The sequence below is a fragment of the Dysidea avara genome, chromosome 9, assembly GCF_963678975.1.
Source record: "Dysidea avara chromosome 9, odDysAvar1.4, whole genome shotgun sequence".
In the NCBI taxonomy this organism is placed as follows: Eukaryota; Metazoa; Porifera; class Demospongiae; order Dictyoceratida; family Dysideidae; genus Dysidea; species Dysidea avara.
The window spans coordinates 9,262,821-9,289,240 of record NC_089280.1 but is presented as its reverse complement, the minus strand read 5'-3'; the positions used below and the strand labels follow the sequence as shown (position 1 = coordinate 9,289,240).

The 26,420-nt window shown below is 35.9% G+C and overlaps 3 protein-coding genes and 1 long non-coding RNA gene across 5 annotated transcripts in view; 2 read left to right on the top strand and 2 right to left on the bottom strand.

Moving 5' to 3' along the window:
• LOC136266033 (negative elongation factor E-like) overlaps positions 1–808 on the bottom strand; it is a 31,346-nt gene extending 30,538 nt beyond the window's left edge. Inside the window, exon 1 of the mRNA XM_066061000.1 lies at positions 684–808. Coding sequence (XP_065917072.1) covers positions 684–755 — 72 coding nt within the window. The 5' untranslated portion in view covers positions 756–808. The remainder of the gene's footprint in view (positions 1–683) is intronic.
• LOC136266038 (uncharacterized) overlaps positions 1–26,420 on the top strand; it is a 95,198-nt gene that overhangs the window by 66,504 nt on the left and 2,274 nt on the right. The window lies entirely within an intron of this gene.
• On the top strand, positions 767–13,896 carry LOC136266032 (queuine tRNA-ribosyltransferase accessory subunit 2-like). Of its 2 annotated transcripts, none has more exons than XM_066060997.1 (11): positions 767–1,053; positions 1,865–1,934; positions 3,331–3,435; positions 3,653–3,829; positions 6,934–7,033; positions 7,084–7,154; positions 8,551–8,602; positions 8,660–8,708; positions 9,739–9,831; positions 10,402–10,527; positions 13,697–13,896. In XM_066060997.1, the coding sequence occupies exons 1-11, from the start codon at positions 860–862 to the stop codon at positions 13,788–13,790; spliced, it is 1,131 nt and encodes a 376-aa protein (XP_065917069.1). In that variant the 5' UTR covers positions 767–859; the 3' UTR covers positions 13,791–13,896. The 2 variants fall into 2 exon arrangements, with proteins under 2 accessions (XP_065917069.1, XP_065917071.1); XM_066060999.1 differs by having other exon boundaries at positions 853–1,027.
• Positions 13,800–26,420, bottom strand: LOC136266451 (nose resistant to fluoxetine protein 6-like). Its single transcript, XM_066061468.1, has 8 exons — positions 26,314–26,420; positions 25,772–25,822; positions 24,276–24,291; positions 20,027–22,113; positions 19,907–19,913; positions 14,761–14,791; positions 13,872–13,910; positions 13,800–13,816 (listed from the first exon to the last, which is right to left on the bottom strand). Exons 1-8 carry the CDS (start codon positions 26,418–26,420, stop codon positions 13,800–13,802), a joined length of 2,355 nt encoding a protein of 784 aa, XP_065917540.1.

Below are 26,420 nucleotides of genomic sequence, written 5' to 3'. Positions count from 1 at the left end.
ATTCCAAACTCTATTATGCCATTCACTAATTAACTTGTCAGACAGCTATCAGCTTCGCATACTACCATACCTTCTAGTATCTCAAGTGTAACTCTCCGTGGTGTAAGTAATTCATCTCTTAATGAAAGGTTGGTTTCTTGGAGCCATTTTGTTTATGACGAATTGTAATACAATCGCGACGAATTCTATAGCAAAACTGACAAATTCAACTACAAAACCGACGAATTCAATTACAAAACCGATGAATTCAATTGCAAACGGGTCAAATTCAATTGCAAAATCCTGTAACTAGTTTTTTTTTTCTTCACTAAATATCCCACTAGAATGCTTTCTTTACATCAATAACCAACCCTAAACCTTCATGAGTACCTGCTAAGGCCGCTTTCACGTTTTGTCCAGTGATCTCATGGTTTATACATCCGATTTATTTTCTGTATATTTCAAGTATGCACAAATCACAAATTCCCACTACACTACCAACATTTGTTACACCAATGCGTGCATGCATGCATACACACATTTACTGTGTACACATTACACACAATTTACTAGACACTCAAATATGCACACGTACTGCAGTCACTACACACATACAAAGCATAAAATATTTAATCAATATTAATTAAGGCTGACTAAGCATATAGTAGTATTAATAATGTAAAACTGGTACTGTTGACACCAACCTTCTCTCTCAGTTTAGCATACTTCTTTTGGAGACTCTTTTCTTCTGTACTAAATTGCGATGGTAATGGCATTACCGTGACATATTCTAAACAGCGCGCACCAGGGTGAGTATTAAATAAAATAATTCTGCATCATTTTATTTTCTGACGGTATTTACACCGTATTTACAACTAAAATGAATCTATTAATTGATCGTGTCGATATTTCTGGAGTACGAGTAGGGAAGTTGATGTTTGGTAAAGACAAGTGGCTGGAAACTCCTTGCTGTTTGCTGTATTCTCGCGCTGGCGCAATACCAGATCTGTGTCAAGATGTGTGGAGGGAGATCCCAGCTCTTCCCAAGGTGGTCGCCGTACCGTTACCAACTGTGTGAGTTGTTGCGTATATAGTGTAAGAGGGAGTTTGGTAGGAGCAATGCAAGGGGCGAGAATCAGCAATCAGGTCCTATGTACTTTGTAGTGATATCTACTGAGCTCTGTAGTTTTGGTACCTGGGGGAAAATCCTGGTCTATGCATATGCTAAAATAGCCACAACTGCTGAAATGTTGAACTTTCTTTGCATTCAACCATAACTATGTATGTATTTGAACTAATGTGCTTGTACCTGTGTTCAATGATCAGTAAAGTAATAGATAAATAAACATGGTATGCTCGATGAGGTGACATTTAAAGCATATTGTGATTCCATATGATATATGTTTATCATGCAGAATAGTATCAATGGCGTATATTATGTTACCTCACCCAAATGTACTGCTAACATGCATGACCATTCATATTATTTAGCGATTGCAAGCATGTCACATCAAATCATTAGCTGATAGAACAGATTTGCAAGCTAAGAGACATTTACTTTCCATCATTACCTTGGGCTTGCAATGTTACTGTTCCTTGAGAAGGCTAAGCCTGTAATAGAGGTATAGTAGAGTGGAAAAACTGGTGATTTGCTACCAACATCAAAGCAATTTTATTAACCATTCTTTAACCGCATCAAAAGACTACACGTTGCTAGAGAATTGAGGCACTACTGGGTCTTGAATTTACTCCGCCAAGTTTTAGTACCAGGATCTGACTCCTTTTATTTGCAGGTATCAGCCTCCCTAGTGGAATATATACATGTATTTGTGTTTCACTGTATAAAGATAGTTCCACAGTCACTATAGTCTCTTGTCCTTGTTAGGTATGAGTGTCCTGGGGCAGATGTGATGAACAGCTTTGGACAAGGTGTACACAAGTACATTGGACTGGAGGTATGTATGTAATACATAATGTGCATATATTACTGTATCTATTCTCTGTGATTGATGGTCACACGTGCTTAGAAAATCTATAACACTGTACAATAACAAGGTGTTGAATTGCAACAAAGTTCATTAGGTTTTGAAGTTAACTATGGCTGACTCGTTTCTGTATGAGTTGTGTGTGCATTCCCTTATCAGTGATTATTCTATTAGAATGTTTTTATCCCAAGTGTTATGAATGTTGAGCATGTCGCCTTTAAACTAGGTATGCGCCCACAGCCAGCCAAAGGTTGGCTGTGGGTGCGCCTGGTTACTGAAATTGTTTTCGTAAAAAACATGTGTGTGTACCTATCTATCTTCCTATCTGTGTTTGTCCGTACGCACCCACGTGAGCAAATCCTTTTAGTGGTAAAAAGTATAGTCAGCCTATGAAATTAAACACTTAATGAAGTCTGTATAAAACTTGAGGTTTGCACTGAGCCAGTACTTTTTGCCAGCTTGAAATACAGGTGTAGCGACTCTGTACAAACTTCATGAACTACCTTCTCATTGGGGTCTTCATATATTTACGGGTAGCCTTAAGGTTTTGTAGACAGAATGTGCTGGAAAACACTATAGGCAAACTCTAAAATAGTTGAGAAGATACTTCTGCGCATAATAAGTTGTTGAAAGTAGTTGCGCTTCCTTAGCAATGTAATTAGAGAATTACAAAATAATTCACCAATTACAAAATCTGAAATTACAATAACTATGCATAGTTGCATTATTACAAAATAGAAACCTTTATAACTAGCACCTGCTTTGTAGAAGTAACACAACATCAACTTGTTCTTCTTAGTAGCAGCCATATTCAGGTGATGCGTCCATTTAGTGATGTGTAAATCTTTTCTGGAATGATTGACTTGTTGATCCAAGTGATTAGAAATTGGTTTTGTTGATGCCTGCTACAATGTCAAGTTTCTCTTTGAATGAACTATGTGAAGGAAATTCACCATTGATGCTCAGTTTTGGGGGTAATGCGTAATATTTATTACTTTTTTGCAGCAAAATGTGTTACTATTCGAGAGCCAGTAATATGTAGCGGGTCATTACTTTGAAAGAGTACCATGTTGCTTTTGTAACATTTTACTGTAATGATATTACCTTTGTAATAAAGTAATAACTTATATTTTAACTAAAACAATTAAATCACCTTCTAACATTGTACACTACGTACATATAGCCTATAAGAAAGCCACCATTCTGATAATGACTAGTATTAAATTAATCACATGACCTTTACATTTCATGCAGGTTTGAAGTGTTGATACGTACCTGTCTAATAGACCAGTCACCACTGTTCTGTATCAGTGCTTGATGATCTTTAATATTGTGCACTCTTCATGTATTTGTGATGTTCTTGTAGGATCACTTGGTGTACTTAACAGTACAAGATAGCTCAAAGCTGCACTCATTTACTTACAACGCAGATAAGAATGTGTCACTGTGGACCATCAGTGGCAGAAAGAAGGTAGTACCTTGTATTGTTAATCTGGTACTGTACTACTCGTGTTATATCATTATATGTGTGCCTTGAATGTGCAATCACATTGGCACGTACATGTCCACTAAACACGTACCACATACACACATGCATGCACACATATTCACCCAAACACACACACGTACGCACACGCACACACACTTATATACACACACAAACACACACATTTACAGTACTATTTCAGGTAACTGTTGAAGATCATGTTAAAGTGTTGGAGGCATTCAGACCTGATGTTGCTCAGTGTTTATGTGACACAATACCTGCCAGTAATGATGATGTCACCATTAAGAGGGTCAGGAAGTCCGTGGACAGAACATTGAAGTTTCTTGATGAAACATTATTAGCAGCAGAAAAATCTAAGGTGTGAGAGAACTGTGTCTTCGCTGTATGTGTGTTATCCACAAAATGTTGAATGGTGCATACGTATATATATACAGTGTAACCTCTCTTAGCGGCCACCTGTAAAGAAAAGCCACCTCTCTAAAAAGGCTAACTACCAGTTACATTAATCCAAATGTATAAAGCATCCTCTGCATAGTTAGGCCAAGAAATTATAGCCCGGAGGTGACTAGCTCCACTGTACTACACTTTTGGTATGCATGTTGTGCGTGAGTAGTACAACAGAATAAGTAAAAAAACTTGACAATTGCAACTCTACAAAGTTAAATTTCAATAGGTACTAAAAGCAGTGAGGCCATCTATACCTATAGTGTACATGTACATAAAAGAGGACAATGCTAAGTCCACTGATGCAAGTTTTGTAACTACTTCGGTAAGGAAATGGCATTGTCTTGGATGCAAGCGACATCAAACAGTGAAGAAAATTGAGCCTGCAGTCAAGTTAGTTGAAGGTATCATCTGTACTAAATTTAAATTCCATAGAATCTTGTTGCAAGTATTTCAGGTCACTCATAGCACACTAGTCTCAACATAGCAAGTCGTGTGCTTTATTAATACTAAAACAATAATGCAAGTTTCTTAGTCTTGTAACGTTATATTTTTGCCCTCCAAGACGTACATGGTTTTAGTGCTGCATCATAGAATGCTATATTTCAGATAACATGCTGTCTATATTTGTGACTCCACAAATCACACTGCGGAAATGATGAATAGTAACAAATATTGTATTACTTGTAGCTACCAAGCAAGTTGAAATTTTGTGATTAGCTATTCACAAGAATTTGTGACAGCATCACTCAATGATAGTACATATAACTTAATGGAGTTTTTGTATAATCTCATGATAGTTTAGTGTGTGTCCAACTGGGTTACACTCAGTAAATCAAAACCCACAATCACTTATAATATGGTGCTGTATAAATGTAATGCAGAAATAGTGTGATAGCATTCTTTCGCGGAAACGTTTTGATATTTTTTGGAAGAAGTCCACCGAAATGGTGGTCTTCTGTTACTATGCAGAATAAAGCAATGTCATTCTTAAATTTGGTGACCTGCTTTTGGAGGACCATAACTTTATAAAGCACTGGGTTCTGTGAGTGGTAAATGAAGATCAACTGTATCTGTGCAAAGTGGGAAACTAGGTAGGTAGGAGGGAATGAATTTGTTTGTGCAGATAATTAGCTGGTTCCTACTGTAAGTAGAGTAGAAATAGTATTCTATGTAACATCTCCCTTGATATCATCATTATTAATCACAAAGTAATTCACTAAAATGTGTTATTGTATGTGTAAACAATAGTCAAAAATGTAAGAGTCTCTAAACAGAAATTTGTATGAGATAAAACTCTTGTTGGTCAAAACATGGAGAGATTTGGTTGGGCATTATTTGACATGCTTTAAACATCTAGGCTTATTATGGATGTACAGGTACTGTATAATGGGTTAATTTCGAAGGACAAATATTAATATTGGAATAGCAACTGCTAAAATTAATTTCCAAGGTTTTATATTCAAATGCTCAAACGTCATGCATAATGCTACCAAAAAATAACTCTGTTAGTATGCATAGGTTGAGTCAATTGTTATCAAGATAGCAACTATGTGTACTGGTACAATTGAAATAGAGATAATGATAAGGGAATATTATGTATGTCTGCAAAGAAATACGGAGCACTACACTATAGGAAATTTTGTTTTACAAACAAGAAACAACCAATCTTCACAATCGATTTTCCATGGCAGACACAGTAAAATGATATGAAGTTGTTGGTCACATGCAGAGGGTGATCCTGATAGCTTACTGGAATTTGAGTCGAATAGTGATACAAAGCCATGACACACTTTTCCAACCGTGGTTCAACAGTTACACACTTTGCAAAATTTAAATGATTGTGGTATGCTGCAACATCAGTAGTAGCAATTTTCTTTTGTCTGCTCTTCGAGTAATTCAAAAATTGAACTCCGTTGAAAAAATAACCCATTATACGGTAGCTTTTTGCCATAAAAGAAATTGATGGGAAATTTGTATGTTTATTAAGGTGTCATCTTTTGGGGACTGCATTAGTGCAGTTCGAATCCTGGGGTTGGAGGGATTTTTTCCTTACTTTGGTCCATTTTCTGTTACACCTTTTCAGCTATAAGTCATTAAGGTTACGGAATAGTTTAAAATGCGTGGGCGGAACAAATTACAAAACCTGCTTTAAACCAAGCAGGGATAAATAATTTCAACAACTGTGTTGTGTTAGCAATACAACTAATTGTGCTTGTTTGTTTTTACTACAGAACAACGACTGTCCTTGGGTGTGTGGTCTACAATAGAGCGATGTTTTATAAAAACGCGCCGCCAAAAACCAGACTAACAGATTACTGAATCCTTATAATTTCAACACAAGTGGCTAAACAACTAAAATATCTAGGTCCTGTGGAAGCGATTTTTTAAGTTACTGGTAGTATAGACGTTTTATTGAACTTTTAGTAGTTTTTTCGGATGAAACAAGCTCTTTGAAGGCTTGTATCCGAGTCACTTGGGAGAAACACGCCAAAAACGCTTCCACAGGACCTAACAAATTTAATATACAGTATCATTATGCCCCAGAAAAGCCAATAGAGCCTACAGCTTTTGCTGTATTTGGCGGCGGAAAAACATGGTAGTGACAGCTGGAGCTGAGCGATGTTCCACCTACCTCAAACTACACTGTAGCTACATAAAAACATTAAATATGAAGGGCTTCACCTTCATTTAAAACTTTTCATGCTGCTAGACTGGTTTTATGGGCTTCTCAAAAAGTATTGATAGGCATTCAAAATTTTGAATGATTGCCCGTGACTATACCGTAACCTTAAGTCTAAGTCCTTAAAATTAAGTTAGGCAATCCAAAGGCTGCAGCACATGTTGCTGTCAGACCTTCAGTGCTGGTCACTGTAAAGTGTTAACAACAATAACAATAGAGGAATTGACTGTTTAGTTAGAACTTAGTATAAATGTTTGTGTCTTCTACTAGAGCTAAAGCATGATGTGGCTTGCAAAAAGGTTTTGTTTAAACATTTTCACATGTTCATTGTTTAGTCACTTAGCAGTGTGGCACTACTGGGAGTCATTGAAGGTACTGCTTTATTAGAAGAACGTAAAAGATCCGCCAAAGAAACAGTAAAAAGACCTGTAGCAGGTAACACATGTATTACGTACCATGACACACTCAATACACGCTGTACACAGGATATGTAGTGGAAGGTTTAACAGAAGATGTAGATGTATCAGTAAACAAGGCAATTCTCACAACAGTCATGGTAAGTAGCCAATTGTGTGTATATACACTGTATAGATTACAGGCTTTGTGCTGTATGTTGATGTTAAGTTTATGTTGTGTCTGTTTGTTAATTATTTTTTTCAGAATAGTTGTAGCTAGGCAGTTTAAATGCAAAACTCTTGAAACAGATCTTTCTGTAGTTAATATCACAAGTGAAACAGTAGGAGCTATCTTAAACTATCCCAACAGTGTTTGTAAGAATACAGGATCTGGTCCCAGATCGATTTACTCTAATAGAACTGTCACACATACATTCTAACAGAACAGTCCAATAAAGTACACGTATATTCTACTGTTATAGAACAGTAATGATTTTCAAGATAGTCTGTTGTCATATTATCTACTAACCACCAGCATCCAAAAGCTAGAAATGAGACTGCTAGTTGTGGCCATGCTGTTGGGCATAGGAAATAATCTTTTCTTCGGGCTTGTAAGATGCTGAGACAAACACCATAGATATGTACTTAATCAGAGGAGGGTGGAAGCGCTGCTCGAAAATATTACATTAATTCGATACCTCTGTTTAGAATTTCACGTGAGCCTCAATAGTCGCAATACAAAACTAGCGAACAGTGGGGATCACTGGGGATCATTAGATATTTAGATTGTACTTCGTGTAAGCATTACAATGATGTACTTTGTTTTGTAAAATCACTTAGTTTTCAGGACAAAACTGATGAAACACTTTCAAGCGTAGTACGCTTGCACTAACCAGGTATGTATATTCTTCAACAAGACAATGATTCCACACTTCATTACACCATTCATACGATTTAGAAAACGAGCATTAGCATAATCCATTTTAATAGCGCTTAAACCGCTTCCACCCTCCTCTGGTACTTAATAACACAAACTGATGACTTAAAACTCTGATGGTTAAAATTACAAACCTTAAAGTGCTAGCTAACTTACCCCCCTGGTTGAAATTAGTATACGTTCATGTTATTCAAACACTGCAGTGTATATAGACATGTTTGTTGATATAACATGAGTAGGATGTTTTGTGCCTGCACATACACGTATTACGTGTAACAGTAGATGTCTTTTGCCTGGTACTGTACTTACATACTTGCCTGATTGGAACCAAGTGCAATACAAAGTTCTAACCCATACCTTTTGATTGTGGGTATTATACGTACAAAACAATTATATCATTTTTTGATTATGGAGCCTTTTCTATATCTGTACATGCAGGCATAAAGAGGATCGCTGTTTATGTAAAAGAATAATTGATAGATCTGTAGAGCTTTAGCAAAATGCACTGCTGGATAATCACTTTAAAACAGTTGTATTGAGAAGGTTTACTTTACTCTGCAAGTAAAATAAATATATATTGTATATATGTATTTCACTGTAATGTTTTGGTGTGGTATTAGGAAATACTACCAGAGGACAAACCAAGGTTTGTGTCTGGAATAGAGACACCAGGTACTCGCTATAGGGCTATTTATTGTTTCATATGTAGCCAGTATGTCTTATCCTTAGAACAAATCCTACGAGCTGTGGAGTCTGGGGTTGACGTGTTTGATGGAGTGTATCCTTGTGCATATTTGTTCTGTATTAAGTGATGTGTGTACATACCTTCGAAGAATATCATTTAGACCAATAGATAGCTTTTTGTATTATTGTATAGATATACACTGTATGTGTAGTGATGATGTACATAGCTTAAATATAAAGAGGTCATTTGTTGCTATGGTTATTGTTGCACTCCAGCTGCTATGTACTGTACATTTTTGACTTACGGTAGGTGACATGGGCACTACAGTAGAACCTCTGTCTTTAAAATTCTGGGGACTAGAATTACTAATGCCCATGATCTCAAATAAATAGTGTGCGGTGAACATGAGGCAGTATTACAAAGTGTTCTAATAAAGCGACCATGTGGACCCTATACTCTACAGGCCGTCATCTAGGAAATGACTCAAAGGAGAGTGGGAGGGAGGTGGGGGATCAAATTTTATGAGAGTGAGAGGGGGGAATGGTGTAAAGGTCCATGTGTGCCCTCCCAGGAATTTTAAAATTTATTTTTGTATTTTAGACTCTCAGATTGCTCCTGATTAATTCTCAAACAAGCAGAAGTGCAGTATAGTTGAGAAATGTACCTCAGAATGCATCAGAAACAGTGATTACTTCTGGTCTCTCTGAGGATGGAAGTGTCATGGGGTGCACCACCTCTCCCCTATAAACAAAGCCCTGCTCCAAATCAATGACACACCAGAAATAGGGACAAAGATTTTGATACCAGCAAGTCTCACTCAATCTCTGAAGGAGAAAAACCTATATTGCAGCATAATGGGAAATTCTGGGTCCCAAACTGTTTGTAATAGAGTGGTATTACAACACTCAACTACTCTAATAGAACAGTCTTTTTTGCATTTGGCTCCTGGGGTCTAGGTAACTGAGACACTTTCCACTGTACAATATAGTACTCTTACAGATGGTTGCTAAGTTTGGCCGCATATTTTCATATGTAATATCATCAGCTACTCTGACTTCCCTGCATTTTCAGGTTTTAGCTAGCCTTAGGCACATGAAAGATGCTCCTTAACTGATACATACAGATATCCTTACAGAGCCGCACAGAAAGGATGTGCCTTAGTGTTTCCCACTGATGATAAAAATGCTTCTCATCAATTGGACCTTAATGATAAAAGGTATAATAGAAAAATTAAGCATTAGAGTACTGTATGTATACCCTGAATGATGATAGTACTGGTACTGTATACTTTATAACTGTGCATTTGACACCAACATGTACAGTATGTGCTGTTATTGAGACTATGAACTGTTGCTATGACTTGGATTCATCCTACCTTTAAAAATATTATGAACTCTTGCTATGACCAAGTGTTTTTTGGCAGTAGCCAAAGTGGCCAGTACTACGTTTTGAAAATGCCTAATTGTCACAATTTATGACCACAAAAATTATAAAGTGATCTTTATCTGTAATGTTTTAGTCTGTGTTAGGCCATTACTCAGTTGTTCTTGCCTGTGTAACTGCAGTATTTGATCATACATATGTACTGATGTACTTAAAATGAATTCTCAATTATCAGAATAACATTTGTACGTATATATTGAAGGTTTTGACAAGTGCTCAGATAAACACTTATAAAGTTTTTTCTCTGTACATGGCAACAAGCACTCTTTATCATTGTCCTAAAGGAATTTGTATGTACATTTTTTGTTAAACTAGTCAAGTCACTGATACTTCACATCCACAGGTATGCAGAGGAGTTCAAGCCGATCATGGACAACTGCAAGTGTTACTCGTGTCTTCACCACACCAGAGCATACATCCATCATTTACTGGTCACTAAAGAACTACTGGCCCACACTCTACTAATGAAGTATGTGTATTGTTTTACCTGTGTGATTTGTACTAGTAATAGCATGGGTAACAGTGAAATTTGGGATAAATACCACGAGTGTTGTATTGGAAATGAGGATAAATTTCACGAGGCGAAGCCGAGTGGAATTTACCATTTCCAATACAACAAGAGAAGTATTTATCCCAAATTTCACTGTTATACCCATGCTATTCCCAGTTAATACCATACTCACTGCATATACGCATGCTGTGCATTAGCGTTGCCACTATGTACTAAACATGTGTCAACACTAATTGGCGTTACATTGTTAACATAGATTCTAGCCAATGAAATTGCAATTACAACTTTTTCACTAACATAAATTCTAGCCAATGAAATTACAATTACAACTTTTTCACTGCTACCAGTGAAATACGGGATAAATTTCACTGCTACTATTGAGACTTTTGTATGGGCAGTGAAACAGGTATGGTATTAACTTTAAAACAAAGTTGCTGTTTTTGGGTTTTATTTTTATGGCTACATATTTTTGCACATCTCATTTGATACATAGCTCATCCTTGATTATAATGTCTGAAAGTGAACTTCAGACCTCCATGCATGCAAGTGTATTTACATATGTTGCAATACACAAAATGTACTATTTTGTAATCTACATAGTGGCCTAATATTTGTGACCGGATCTGCAAGAATCCCATAATCATGTTAGTTATGCTTAAACACTTTAAGAAGATCTCTAATAATCACTGACATTCCTTAAATTCAAACACTTTTTACTGTGCATTGTTCTGACATGTTTAATTATGTTAGTGCATTTTTTGAATTCCATTTTATTGCATATATTTTATCCAGATAGCCAAAGGAATGGCCAACCAAAGTTTCAGCTCTAGAATCCAAGAACTTTTGAAGCTACAATGCTACAAAGTAGCAACAGCAGAAAAATCGCTTTTTACAGTGACAATATGAAAATAAACTACATGCACTTAAATAAATGGTCATAACTTTCAAATGCAGTCCTCTACCAAGATGCAACTTACACCATCGGATTCTCCATTAATAGGCGAATCAATTGCTGGGTAAGTTTTGTCTTCCAGGCCTTTCCTACAACCAGGGCAAAGGTGAGACCATGAGGAAAAAAACGACAACGAACTGCTTGTCCAATACAACACTCATATCTTCTCTCTCCAAGGGAATACCGGCACGAAACAAAGATTTTGGAACTCCTCTTGCTTTGGAGGTAATGATGCTACTAAGGTTTATGCCTTTATCACCTTCCTTCATCGTGAAACAAGCACTTAAAAATTTTACAGAATTTGTTTTCAATTTTGTATAATTATTTCACCCATTATGTTTATTACATTTTGTTGTAAAATTAGGCTTGCGCTAACATATGGGATTCTTGCAGATCCGGTCACATTTCTTGATCTATAAATGCAAGGGGTTCTAAAATAGCTGTGTTACTTTTTGCCGTGAAACTGACTCTTATTTTCATGTATTGATGTATTGTTTGATTTTTTTGGTTACTTTTGACATACAATATGTGTACCTATAATCATACACTACAGTAGTAGTGTATAGTAGGGACCACAAAGGAGTAGGCATGGTCCACGAAATGACATCACCCAAAAATCAGCTTCAATTTTCCCTGACAACGATGAGGCAGTATTGGTTAGGTAAAACTAAGCCTAAACAAGCGTTCAGACCGATCCGAAGCGCTTTCAAGAAGTTGCTACGGAATTATAAAAATACTTTATTTAATGGAATTTTCTACTGACTGCCTGCCTGCCTGCCCGACTGATGGATGCTTCCAGACAAGCGTAACTCGATAATGGGTAAGGCTATGGGCTTGATTTTTCACTGTTTGACTTCTCTTCGGCCCGAGAGGCACATTTTGGCATACCGCAGTATGTACAATGCATTCTTCATGGACTTACCAGTGTCCTCCTTTGTGTCCCATTAATCTTTGCTGACAGCGAAAAGTGTCAATTTGGCGATAGCATGTGATGGCTTCCCTTCATAATGGAAATCATTTGTATTTGTCATAGTGGCTATTTTGATAGCAGAGGTACTTTTCAAACAGTTATTGATTCATACTACTGTGTAATGGGTTGAAAATAGCCGACAAAGAAGCATAATGGATACTTCACTATTCAGACGATAATTGATATAACTGGGGTGCTCGGCACCATTTCTTTCTTTCGGTATACGTGGATTGCAGAGGTGCTTTTCGAACAGTTCTTGGTTCAAAATGCTGCGCAACGGGTTGAACATAGCTGACAACGAAGCATAATGGATACTTCACTTTTCAGATAATTGGGGCACGTGGTGCCATTTCAGATGCAGTATGCGTGGGTTCACCAGCCATAATAATTTATTTACAAGAAAAGTTAACAAACAAGTACACAGAAAAATTTGGAATTTTCAACTAGTGTAGGGACCGTAACACATCGATAAAAAGTACTGAAACAAGTTGGAGTAGTGGACGATATTAAATCACAGTAAAACAATAAGAAGTGTTATATATCCCTACTGTGCTCAAGATACCATAATGGAAATGCACAGTAAGAATATAGCACTTCTTATTGTTTTACTGTTTAATATTGTCCACTGCTCCAACTTGTTTCAGTACTTTTTATCGGTGTGTTACAGTCCCTACTCTATTTGAAAATTCCAATTTTTTCTGTGCACTTGAATTGAATAGTGAGAAGAATTAATTTTGCGTTAAAGGCAAAGTTCAATGAAAAACTGTCTAAATTCTTGTGTAAAAATAAAACTTGGTAACACACAGTTGTAGTGCTTGTATTTTGTATGTAAATAAACTATTTTTGACAGCATTGTCTGTATTCAGTCAGATGTGCACTGCATTGTAGCTGTAGGTACTGCTCAAGCGCAACATCATCTCGCGACAGTACAAGTGATTAAAAACTTGCTAATCGAAGGGCATGACACCCGTTTTGCTTACAAGTATTCATTCATTTTCATTTGGGATGAATACTTGCAAGCAGTGAAATGGATGCCACGCCTTTTAATTAGCTAGTTTTTTTAATTGCTCGCACTCTCACGAGATGACTTGCGTTTGAGCAGTATGTACTGTACATATTTATTTGTATTCAGCTGCTACAAGCATAATATATTGTGAAATGATGTATGTATGTATTAATGAATAGGATATTTCTGTTTTGTGTAGTCACAACCTTCAACATTATATGAGCTTCTTTGCTGATATGAGGAAGGCACTGCAAACTGAAACATTTCATTTGTTTAAGAAAAACTTTAGATAGCAGTATGTGTTATGTATGTAAATGCACTTGTGTATAATATATTTTTTTTAGTTTTTAAAGCATGCAAGTACAGAATCTGACATATAATTATGATGAATGCTACAGTAAGTACGAAACTGACTGTTAAAAATAGGAAATTATAAGTGTAGAAACACTACAACATAAAACTACCGACAGGAAACACATTCCATCACTGGAATGGGTGTTGGTAATCTCATGCTTGCTTATTTGGAAGACTCCGATGTGTTCATTTCTGCTAGAGACCTTCTGACAGTTCAACTGTATTACTGTATGACCAATTCCAGTTTCGGTACTTATAAAATTTCTTCATAGCTATTATAGTTCATTTCCTTATTTGCTCTAGAACTGGAACTAGAATAAAAATTGTTGGTACTGGAGCTACTTTTAGTTTCAGTACTAAATTGTAGCACTGAGGCTGCCTTTGAATACAAAAAGTACTGGTATATTTGGTATACATATTATATACTGTAGTCAGTTATGTAACATTATAGTTACATAGACACACAAACAATTAATCAAGGGGGTGGATGGTGCTGAAACACTCCCCCTCCCCAAAATCTTATTCTGTGATAGCTAGGAAGCTTTACAAGTGCAAACCACATTATAAGCGTACATGCATATGGACAATGAATCCGAAGAGCAAGGAGAGGGGTAATTTCTTCTAAGAATAAAATTTAGAGATGGTCAACATTATATTCTAGTACACTGCTAAAATACTGTAATAGAACATCCATCATTAAACTTCTAACTAGGCCACATAAATTTAATTATTAGTTTCATGCTGAGATCCAATAAACCCTTAAGTTACTCTCATTACATTTGTAAATTTGAGCAACTGCAGTTTCAGGTTTGTAGGTGGCTTCCTAATTTAATTGTACCTTTCCCCTTTCAAATGTGGCAATCTGGAGAAAAAAAATGTTCCTTTTCTGTTTTAAAGCACTGTACATGCCAAAGTAGCTAGCTAATTCCAACCCAACAAGCTATGAGATCGGCAATCAATGCTCTGCCTATTAAAAATATAGGTAAAACCTCATTTTCCAAATTTTACAAATCGGGCAAGAATGCCTAACAAGATCATGAAATTAGCTACAAGGAAAAGTGAAAAAATGTTTAAAAGATTGAGATACTCTAATAGAGCAGTCAGATGGGTGCTCTGTACAGTTCGTACAAGGCTTTCCAAAACATAGTCTGTTTTGCACTAAAAGAAATATTATGGTCACTTAATTAGTCTGTGCATTTTAGTACCTGTAAATTAGGTATCCCATAGCAACAAGTACACAAATCTTGCTATTATACACCCTATCACTTAATTAAATTAGCACTACTCTGTCATTTTTAATCCAATAGACATGAAATTTTCACACAAGCTACTTTAGTAATTTTACCAAAGAAGAGTGGTTGCCATTTTGAAATAGCAAGTTCAGATGATGAATAACGTAGAAGTAAAAAAAAGGATTTCTGGGACTGTCAACCCGAAAGATAAATATGTGATGATTGAGAAGCTAAAAGACAAAAATAAAAACACACAATAGTTTGTGCTGTTTAGCATAGTGTATCATAAAAGTATCAAGGCTCTTGTGCATAAGCTGTAGGACTAGTTCTAGTATAAAGGGAAAAACTATAACTCATGTTCTAAAGCAAATTTAGCAGTTGGGTTTGGACTAAACTGTGTACTAGTGTTAGCTTATATCCAGTAAAAAAGTACAGGACATTTGCTAAAACCATTTGTAAGTTATAGAACAAATTAAATTTCATGGGAAGCCATATAAGCAGACTGTACAGAGCACCCTTAAAATGGATTTTACTTTAAATAAATAGCAAAATTAGCTTAAAGCTTGAAACACTTAGTACCTAAATCAAAAGTTTTAGTGTTTTATTTGGATTTGGATCCAGCACTACAGCAACCATAAACCATACATAATTGATAGTACTTAAAGGGGACTACACAACATTGAAAATAGCATATTACTATAAATTATCCATAGAGCATAAACTAGTAAATTTTAAAAGCATTTTAATAATCAAAATTTGGGGGCTGTGCCCCCCAGATCTCCTGCATCAATATCTCACTACCTAATCTTGAAACCACTTTGGAAAAATCCTGGATACACCTTAGCTAGCTAGCTAGTGTATAAATTTAAATCCACCCACATGCATTACTAATCTGAGTATGCGTGGACTGGTGTTTATAATGTGCTAGACCCAAGTAACCAACACTGTATGGTTGTCATAGCACCTGACCAATAGAGTATTTATGTTTTGTACATATATATCTTAAAAGAGCTGGTCTTGTCACCAAACTTATGACCTACGCACCTTGAGAAATGTCAATTTTAAGTACCCAAAATGTTGCAACTTACCAAACTGTTTCTTTTTTTTCAGCATAGAGATGAAAAACTATCTGATGATGCTAATATAGCTACAATCATTTCTCACTAGCACCACATTTATACCTAAGCTGGAAATATCCACCAGCCCAGTATGCATAAATAAATGATAAATGGTTGAAGCTACGTATATAAAATTTCACATGCTTTACAACAGTTTCTATCCTTCCAGAGCATCCTCTGTATGAGTGACCAACAGCCAAGGTTCCACCATTTTGATATTTTAGTGAGTATCGGGGAGCTTTAGTAGAAGTATAAGTGCATAAATAATAATATTTATGGTGATTTGTGCGAGAAAAGCATCAAACTTGGCACACAGACTGTACTACCCCAGTCTGCCAATGACATTTGGATATGGTGCCATTGCATATGTATTTGACCTTTGGTGACCTTTGCAGCCATTTCTGAAGTGAATATGTATTTATCTCTCCCAAAGGAATTATTTTACACTGTTAAAACATAGTTTCATTATTAGTCATAAAATTTTATAAATTTACCTGTCCATTGATAATTTACACTCCAAGGGGGCAGATAAATTCAAACAATTTTATGACTAATAAAAGTTATCATATATAATTTTGAAGTGTAATGAGCTAGTGACTACAAACAAAAGTGAAGTTGTTTCTTAGATTAACACCTTTAATTTACCATGCTTTAGCAGTGTAAATTATACCTCTGGGAGATAGACAAAAAAGCTGATTTTCAATGCAAAAATGAGTGTAAGGCCACCAAAGGTAAAAGCTATGATAGCACTATATCAAAAATGAATATCATTAGGAGTACAATTGTAACAGTTATGGAAAGTTTCATGCTTTTCTCACAAATGACACAACTTTCACACTATGCTGCTCTACTAGTAGGAGGTGGCAGATGAGGACAACAATTTATTTCAGGAATGTGAAAGATGAATCTGCATGGGGTCAGACCTAGCTTAAAAGTAAAGATAAGTTGCTGATATCAACTTACAGGGTAAGTAGAATTCTAGGAAAACGGGAACGGAACGGAAAGTGGGAACGGAAACGACCAACGGAAAATGCCTGATGAATGTTATCATGTCAATATACGGGTTAGATTTTACAGCATGATGCTTCCTTGTAACATTGGTGGACCCTCCGTACTGTTCCGCTAAAACGATCGAAACTCTCTAATAGAGCAGTCACCGTCCATTAAAATACTCTAATAGAGCAGTCACAGAATGTTTTACAAACTATGTATCTCACCAGGGGCCTTTTAGTATTGAAAGTTTGTGAATAGTTGTACTATAGCTGGCAACACTCAGCCTCTTCATTGGAGTCACCTCAGCCTGACACATACTGATTACTGTATCTACCATATACCTAACTTTTATCTTGACAAGATTGCAGCCATACACCTTCTAACATCTTTCTGTAAACACTGTCAATTGATTAGAATACTTGTAAATCTCTTCACTCTTAATTGTTGAATCTTTTGTATGGTTTCAAGGAGTATGGTTATTTCAGATTTTTACATAGTGTTGATGATATAGCTAGTGTGTGCCATATGAGACCAGCCATGCACGTCTTGCAGCTGACAAGCAAGCTAACAGCATACCTTATCATACATAACTCTTATCGGGAAGCTGCATGTAAGTGCATAGCCTATATAGATACTGTCTTCAGCCTATATAATTACACAAACTTCTTCAAGCATGTTTCAGTGTTGAATCTTTTAAAATGTTTATAGTTTTAAAGGAACAGTTAACAGTCAGCGTTGATGACTCTTTCGCTAGTCTACATACCTAATCTTTGCCAGCCATAGTTGCTCCATCATTCACAGGTTTAAAAGTTCGCATAGTAGCTAGCTAAAACATTCTTGACTGTTCTAGTAGAGTGTTTTAATGCACAGTGACTGCTCTATTAGAGAGTTTCGATCGCTTTAGCGGAACAGTGCGAAAGGGTCCAACAATGTTACAAAGAAGCATCATGCTGTAAAATCTAATCCGTATATTGACATGATAACCTTCATCAGGCATTTTCCGTTGGTCGTTTCCGTTCCCGCTTTCCGTTTCCGCTTTCCGTTTCCGTTCCCGTTTTCCTAGAATTCTACTTACCCCAACTTACACACTTACGTCGTTCACTCTTAGAACATTTTAGCTCAGAAATTTTATACTCAATTGACGTCTATAGAGTATTTTTCAAATTCTGGACACCACTTAACAATAAACTGGATCTAAATCTGGGCATAACTGAAGATATATCCTTGTGCCATATCCTTGTCACAGTGGTCACAGGAAGTGATGTCCAGCTGAACAGTCACTGTAATTATTAATATGGCGTCAACAAGTGTAACTCATTGTGAGGATTTGTTTAAGTATACAGTAGCTGAAATGATCTCTATAATTTTTATGTTGTACGATAGTGTGGCAATGATTAATGTGCGTACACAACATGGTTATGTTGATGAAGACACACAGTCACCAGATCAACCAAAGTATTTCCTGCCACTTGTAGTATTAAATCAGCATTAAAAACAATGAATGGAACAAAGAGGTTATTTGGTTTCCATGCAGTTAGAAAACTCACACATTGAGTGCTGTAAACCTTGAAGCCTTGTCATCTTTTTCACACATGCTCAGGACTCTGTTCTGAACTTCTATAGCTAGCTGAATTATGCTGTCCAAGCTTACATTCAGCACGAAGTGCTATCTTGACTGCATAAGAAATCACTGCCTCTGCATGTTCCAAAGGATTGTATTACAATTCAAGTACCACTACTACACAACCTGACAGTGTAGAGTAATCTATACACAATACTGCTTCATGATCGATCATTACAGTGCAGTGTTATTACTGTTCACCAACTTACCCCATACTGTACTTATTGTTGACACATTATGAGGGAAGGGTACAATGTGACAGACTCTAGTGAATGATATTCTATAGCATTTGAATGAATTGCTTGACTTTGTTATCTTACAAGTCTGGGGAATAATTACGTACATTGAGTAGGGATCATATTAAACTATGCAGAGAGGTCATCTAGCTACACTAGTGCATGCACATTTAATTCCTACTTGAGCCTCCATGGCTAAAGTAGGGATTAAATGTCCACTAGTATAGCTGCAGGTGTAGATGACCTTTCTTGTTTCCGAGCTTTAGTATTTCTATGATCCCTACTCAAATGTAAAATTTCTAACTTCTCCTTACACTAAAACTATATAAATGTTTTTATCTATATAAGTGACCATATATCCCACATAAAAACAGCTTGGCTGTACAAATATTAAATCTGTCAGCAACTGCTGAAACAGAAAATTGTTGATTCAACAATTTACTCTAATAAAGTAACCATATCTATGTTCTATTATAGACATCAACTGTTTAATTACAACATACTAATTCCTATAATCCCTGACAGGCAAGCAAAAGCTGCATTATTCTTCATAATTATTATGCATTATGCTCGTACACCTATTATGCTCAAAGCATAGTAGGCAGGCCATGGTGCTCACTGGTAGCAGTGTAGCAAAATGGTGCCCAGGATGTATATTCTTTACTATGTATTCAGTAGCTAGCAGCATATATAGCTAACTAGTGCCCCATTATTGATAACCACAGGGCATTAACCCTGACCACTGGGTAATGTAAACCAAAATTCTTTTCATCTCCCCACGTAAAGTGTTACCTACATATTTAACAGCAGAGTGTATCATTATTTCAAAGAAATCCATACATGCTATATATAAACCTGTAAACTACAGCATATTACTACAAATAAATGGCCTATTTATGTATACAATGTCTACATCCAATGTCTACATCTAATGTTTATGGAAATAATGTAGAATCCAAGTTGTGCATATGTTACTATTTGCGGCGGCCCTCCATTCCAAACAATGTAAAGCAAAGTGACACAACTTTTGATATTGGGAACTCCAAAAACACAAAAGTCACACTTGACCATGCAAAAGTTACCACCACAGCAAACACACAAAATATAGCATATACGAAGTCAGTTAAGATCAGAGTGGACTGAAGTGTACCATACACGATCAGTATAAGAATCATGTGACTAAGATATGCACCAAATGTCAGTTTGGCCAATGGTTCCCATATAGACCACGAGAGGTAACTATTAACTACTCCACCATATCCAGTGTTACAGATGTAAATTAGAATGGATAGTCCAATACTCCAAGCTGGTCCGTTAAACATTAAATACAAAACAGTCTGAAAGTCACCAAACTCAGTTTCCTTATAAGCACCAAACATTGTAGTTGTACACAAAACTATTGTCGTTACCCACAGGAGCATATATATTAGTAACTGTAACCGCTTGCTGATGGACAGGTCAGTTATCCAGTACTTTTTGTAAAAGATGTATCCCAAAAGTATACCTATTAGGTATGTGTTAATTCTATAGTGAGGCTTCAAATATAAATATGTGGTCTCATTGGTATCTTCGGAGTGTTTACCAGTGTTAGCGTGATAGTTTCCATTGACTCCAGCTTGTATTCCAATAGCAGTAGTAGCTCCTATCATTACAAGTGATATGACCATCAATCCTACATGCCGATAGTGGTAGAGTAATAGTATAATAATAGGAGATAAGATGAACAACTGCATATCAACAAACAGGTACCAGGTAACCCCATAACAACTCTCCTCACTATCAACAACATTGCCAATATAAAGTAGATTGTACCACCAATTGTCTTTGCAGGGTGCGGCTAATGGAGTGAAGTTCCATAGAGGTCCTTGACCAAGGTGATAGATCAAATTTATGCAAAAAATTGTGTAGAGGTAGAGGAGTGGTGAAATTCTAAAATATCGATGCAAATAAAAGTACAAATACCTGAATCTACCATGCTTTTCTATGTCCTTGAATGTCAAATAAGATGACAAAAATGCACCCAGAAGAAAAAAGCTCTCAACAGCTAAAGATATGTTTGACACTGGTTGAAACACAAATCTGGTGAGCAATTCTTTGGCATAGCGGGGATTTTGAACAAGATCAGGATAAAAATGTGCAACATGAATCATAATAATTAAAATCATTGCATGAAACTTAATCCCACTTAATGTTTTAATAGCTGATGGTGACTGTTTCACGGACACAAGGACAGGAACAGTGGTGTACAAGGAAAATGCTAAAATAAAGTCCTTGACAGTTGGTCTATTGTTTTTTTGTTCTGGTTTGGGTATCAGAGGATATTTTTCACTAATGCTACTTTCTTTATCATCAGCTTGTATTCTTCCATTGAATTTACTGAACATTTGATGTGATTTCACAATATCTGTCAACAGCAGCCACGAAATGATGTCCACAGTAGTTCCTGCTATCACCATGGCAACTATTACTCCACACACTATGAGAATCAGTATGGAGCTCATATCATAATTTTCATCAGTTTGAGGACACAAAGTTGGTGACTTGTCAGTACTGTCAATACTTAGAGACATAGCATTTTTCCCTGTGCTAAATGGGTTACCAGCCACTGCTGTTACACTAGTAACGTCTATCACTGATAAGATCCTTATAAATTCTTGTGAGGAACAAGCTGAGGGAAAACATACTCCAACTCGAATGGGGATTGGTTTAGGTATAGTAGACATATTCAATTGCATTGCATAAATACAATAATCTGTCTCACCAAAATCAGTATCCTTTAGGTTAATACACTCATCATAGTATCCAAGATAAGATGTGTGACCCTCTAATATACCATGGCTTGGTTTACCCCATGAGTCCAAGTAACGTAACATCAATGGAGAATTTTTTGATTCCAACATGAGCAACTTATCAAGTGCTTTACTACAACTGGTACTGATATTGATATCGTCATACGACAAATCAAACTGATAGGCAGATTCAGCTGGTTCTTCAATATCATACATTGCAGCAACACACGGTAGAATAACAAGTGCATAAATCAGTGGTGTAGTCATCTTTTGCTAATCAATAAATGAATAACAAAGACAATCAATAAAACAAAGTAAGTAGGCATTATGTACACCATTTTGTATTGTTCCATGCCCCCTTTTGGGCTGTGTTACTAAGAAGGGGTTTGGTGGGTTTGAATATTAGACTTTTATTGTCAAGTGTAAATAATGGAGACTTTATTGTTTACTCTAGATAGCCCAAAGTGGTAATGTGATCAAACATCAGACATGAAACATCTGTTTTTTTTCAAGCAATTGTGATAAGTGTGAGCTTCAGTAAAGCACTACCTTAAAGGTTTTGAATGTAGCAATTAAAATACAGGTATAGGGTGTTTTTTCTGTCAATTCTAGGTGTAAGCAGTAAATAAGCTACATATAATTGCAATGTAGTAATTGTACAACTAGCTTTGTAATGCTACTCCTCTTAATCATTAATTTGAAATTATTAAATTATTTCAGATGGGTGAAGCCAACAATAAACTGTAACAGTTTGCAAAACCTCACTACTGCTTAGTGTATGACTATTCTATTAGAGTTAGCTAATATCAATACACTTGCATGTTAACTTTGCACAATAGAAATACCTGTATGGAGTATCCATGTGTCATAAATATAAGTGTAGTGAAATTTCATTAAATGAGTATAACTATATATATTATATGATTTAAGTTATATCAGTGCCTGTAAAAAACAGCAGACTAGTTAGCATAGTTAGCTGCAGTACTTGCAATGGAGAAAAGTAACCAACAAAGCTTTTAGAAGTATCTATTCTAGAATCTATCCTGCATGTAGTATGTCATCATACATGTTAAGCCTTTATTACATCTAACTACGTACTGCATGCATGAAAGCCTATAAAATGCATCATGTAGACTACTCTAATAGAACAGTCAGACAACCACGTAATAACTTTTTATGTATATACTGCCCTCAATCACAGATGTCAAATCACTGTAGAGAGTAGTTTTTACGTAGTTAGTTACAGACTTACTATATAATTATATGCTACTAGTAGAATTGACAGAAAGATCCTATACTTGTGTTTCAATTGCTACATTTTAAAACCTTTTAAGCTAGTACTTTACTGAAACTCACAAAATACCAAATTATCACTAGATCCAAAATAATTGATAGGTCCAAAAATAAAAATTAAAGATTTTCTTTTTGCATTCGATGTTAGATCACACGGGCAAAATTTGCTATCTACAATACCAGTTAATAAAATCTAATCTGCTTATATCCTAGCTGTGATAGCTCAAGGTTAGCTCTACTACACAATAGCTAATACTATAAGTTGCATGGAAAGGGTATAGAAGATGGTGTCTGAATGCATATGGTATTGTCCAAGCATCGATGTTTTTTTTTACAGTGGCAGCCACTCGATATAACCAATAGTCCAGTTATTTTATAAAGAATAGTGGTCAACTAATTGCAACAAAAAGACAGTTTCTAGCACAGAAAAATATTTTCTATACAACATATCAAAAATCCTAAGGAATCCAATCAGGGGAAGTGGCCTTTTATAGCCATTAGCCATCTATTATTTTATCTAGCAAAATCACAGCTGGTATCAAATAGAATGGTCTCACAATAAGAAACAAGACGATTTTTTGTATGAAGTTCATAGCCCATTTAATTCCAAAGTTATAATCACTTTTATGAATCATAAAAACATTAATCTGTCCGCTCACACACATAATTGTATTTATTGTAAAAGATGTTTTATCAGTATAACATTGCACACTACACGTTTTACTAATCATGACAATGGGCATGGTTCATACTGAAGGGATAATTGTGGACCTTTTGGTGCAGTCTGATGGAAACGTAATGGAAAGATGTAGTAATTGGAAATATCTGTGTCAACATAAAATTTGTGTGATATTAGTCACAGAAACTTGTGTTTAGGCTAGGACACATGTGAATACAATATTATGTGCTGGAGGAGAAATTGTGATAAAGATGACCACTATAAAATGCCCTTACCTTGGTGGGTATGTAACTACCACTGTTAGTGACACATATATTCTTCCACTTTCACTACACATTATGCACATATGCTCTAATTATATAAATACAAGCTAAAGTGTCACTTGCAATAACTGCAAAAGTGAAAGAGTGTATGTATATGGTGCTTATCTACTGAATGCAGCTAACCTGTTCACAGTAACCTAAAGTTCTTTCAATGTGCTTTACAGAATTACAATTTAAAAGAATTTCTATTGACTGACTATACCTTCAACCAAGCTAGTGTTTGCTTCTTTGCACTGTTAGATATAGCTACTATCTAGCTACATGTTAAAGTACTTTAACTTAAGTATATAAGCCATGTACACAATATATTTTCCATAGTGTACACATGTTGTGAACATGATGAAGCACACTACTCTTGACACCAAATCTATAGAATGATTGAGCACCAACTTGAGACCATGCCTCTTAATCTATTTACTTGATCACGATGACACACTCCATTATTATTGGTCTAGCTGTACTCATAATGCTAGCAGTACAATGAGAATATGAAATAATGGCACACCTCTTGGTAGATGAAAGGCTGACTCGAGATACTCTAATACAGCAGTTACTTTAATAGAACAGTCACACGTGTATAGCTCTATGCTATAACAATAAACCAAACAAACTAGTATATTAAATTTAAAAATGAGGTGGGATCCAAGCAATAAAAAGTAGTAAAACAAGAGATGAATGATGGCATTACGGCATAGCTCAGTGGGAAAATCTCTACTTTGGCATTGAACAAAATGATATTGTTATAACATACCGATGTAGGGATTTTTCCCACTGAGCTATGCTGTACATGTAATACCATCATTCATCTCTTGTTTCACTAGTTCACTAGTTTTATTGCTTGGATCTCTACTTCATTTTTAAAATAATAATTTTTAACAAACTATGCAACATTTCACCCTATAAAGAGATTAGCTACAGGAATTCAGAAGTCATCCTGGAGTGCATTTAACTACAGCAGTAGTCATGTTCAGTTACATTACAATGTCTCTGTGTAGAATGTCCAGCTATGATGCAAGTCACCATGTAGTGTAGTATGTGACAAATCAACACCAGCTACATGACAAGTATAGCCCTGTAGAGAGTTCAGCTATATTAAAATTTATCCTGTGGAGAGTTCATCTACAACAAGCCTCACCCTGTAGAGAGTTCAGCTCCTTAACAAGTCACCCTGTAGAGTTTAGCTATGCACTGAGTTATGTAGAGAGTTAGCCTGTAGAGTGTTCAGCTAATCCTATGTTACAAGTCACCATGTAGAGCATTCAGCTATGTGACAAGTGAACCTGTATGAGATTTCAAGCTGAATCACAAAGAAAATTACACAGAATGTATCTACTAAAATTAATGTGGCTGTAGTATTGCAAGCATGGTGCAAAAATTGAAGAGTATTCTGGCATGATTACTATATAGTTGCTATGTACCCATTGTAACTACACTGTTAAAATGAAGAGTAACCACAACTCTCAAGGAGTTCCCAGTGTAGGGAGGATTTAACACCCCTGGAGAGTAACCATTACTCCAAAGGAGTAACTGGGGAGTAACACATGCTTTGAAGGTGGTGTCACTTACTCTTCAGAGTAATGGTTATTCTCTTCAGAGTGTTGGTTACTCTCCATGGGGTGTTAAATCCTCCCTACACTGGGAACTCTCAGAGTGGTGGTTACTCTTTATTTTTAACAGTGTAGTTATACTATTGTAACTTAGTTACATTTCAGACAGCTATTTCCACAGTTACAAGTTACTAATTACAAGGGATGTAACTAGTAATTACTAGCTAGTTAGCTACTGTAAAAGTAGTATGTAACTTAGTTACAAAAGTAAGTAGTTACCCCCAACTCTGGTTACAAGTTAGAGCATTAACAGCTGTGTATAACAAGTCAACCTGTATGAGAGTTCAGCCATGTGACAAATCAACCTACAGCTACATTACAAGTCACCATGTAAAGAGTTCAGCACATATGTTACATCCATTAGAGTGTTAGTAGTAGTTTACTCTATCCGAATGTGATAATTTGGAAAATTATAAGTGACAAAATAATTCAAATTGATCACATACAAATAAAAGGTCTTTGTCATAAACCTGCATGTATTGTAAGGGAAAAAAATCTAGTAAACAGCTAGTGGAAGCACCAAAGCTGGCCATTAGCCAGCTTTGGGCTATACGGCCAGCTTTGAGCTTACAATTTAGATAAGACTGAAGTGATATCTATACCAATGGTGCTAATGTCAATCACTTTTAAATAATCACACTCGTCTATTATGATAGGAATTACCACTATTGCAGCCAT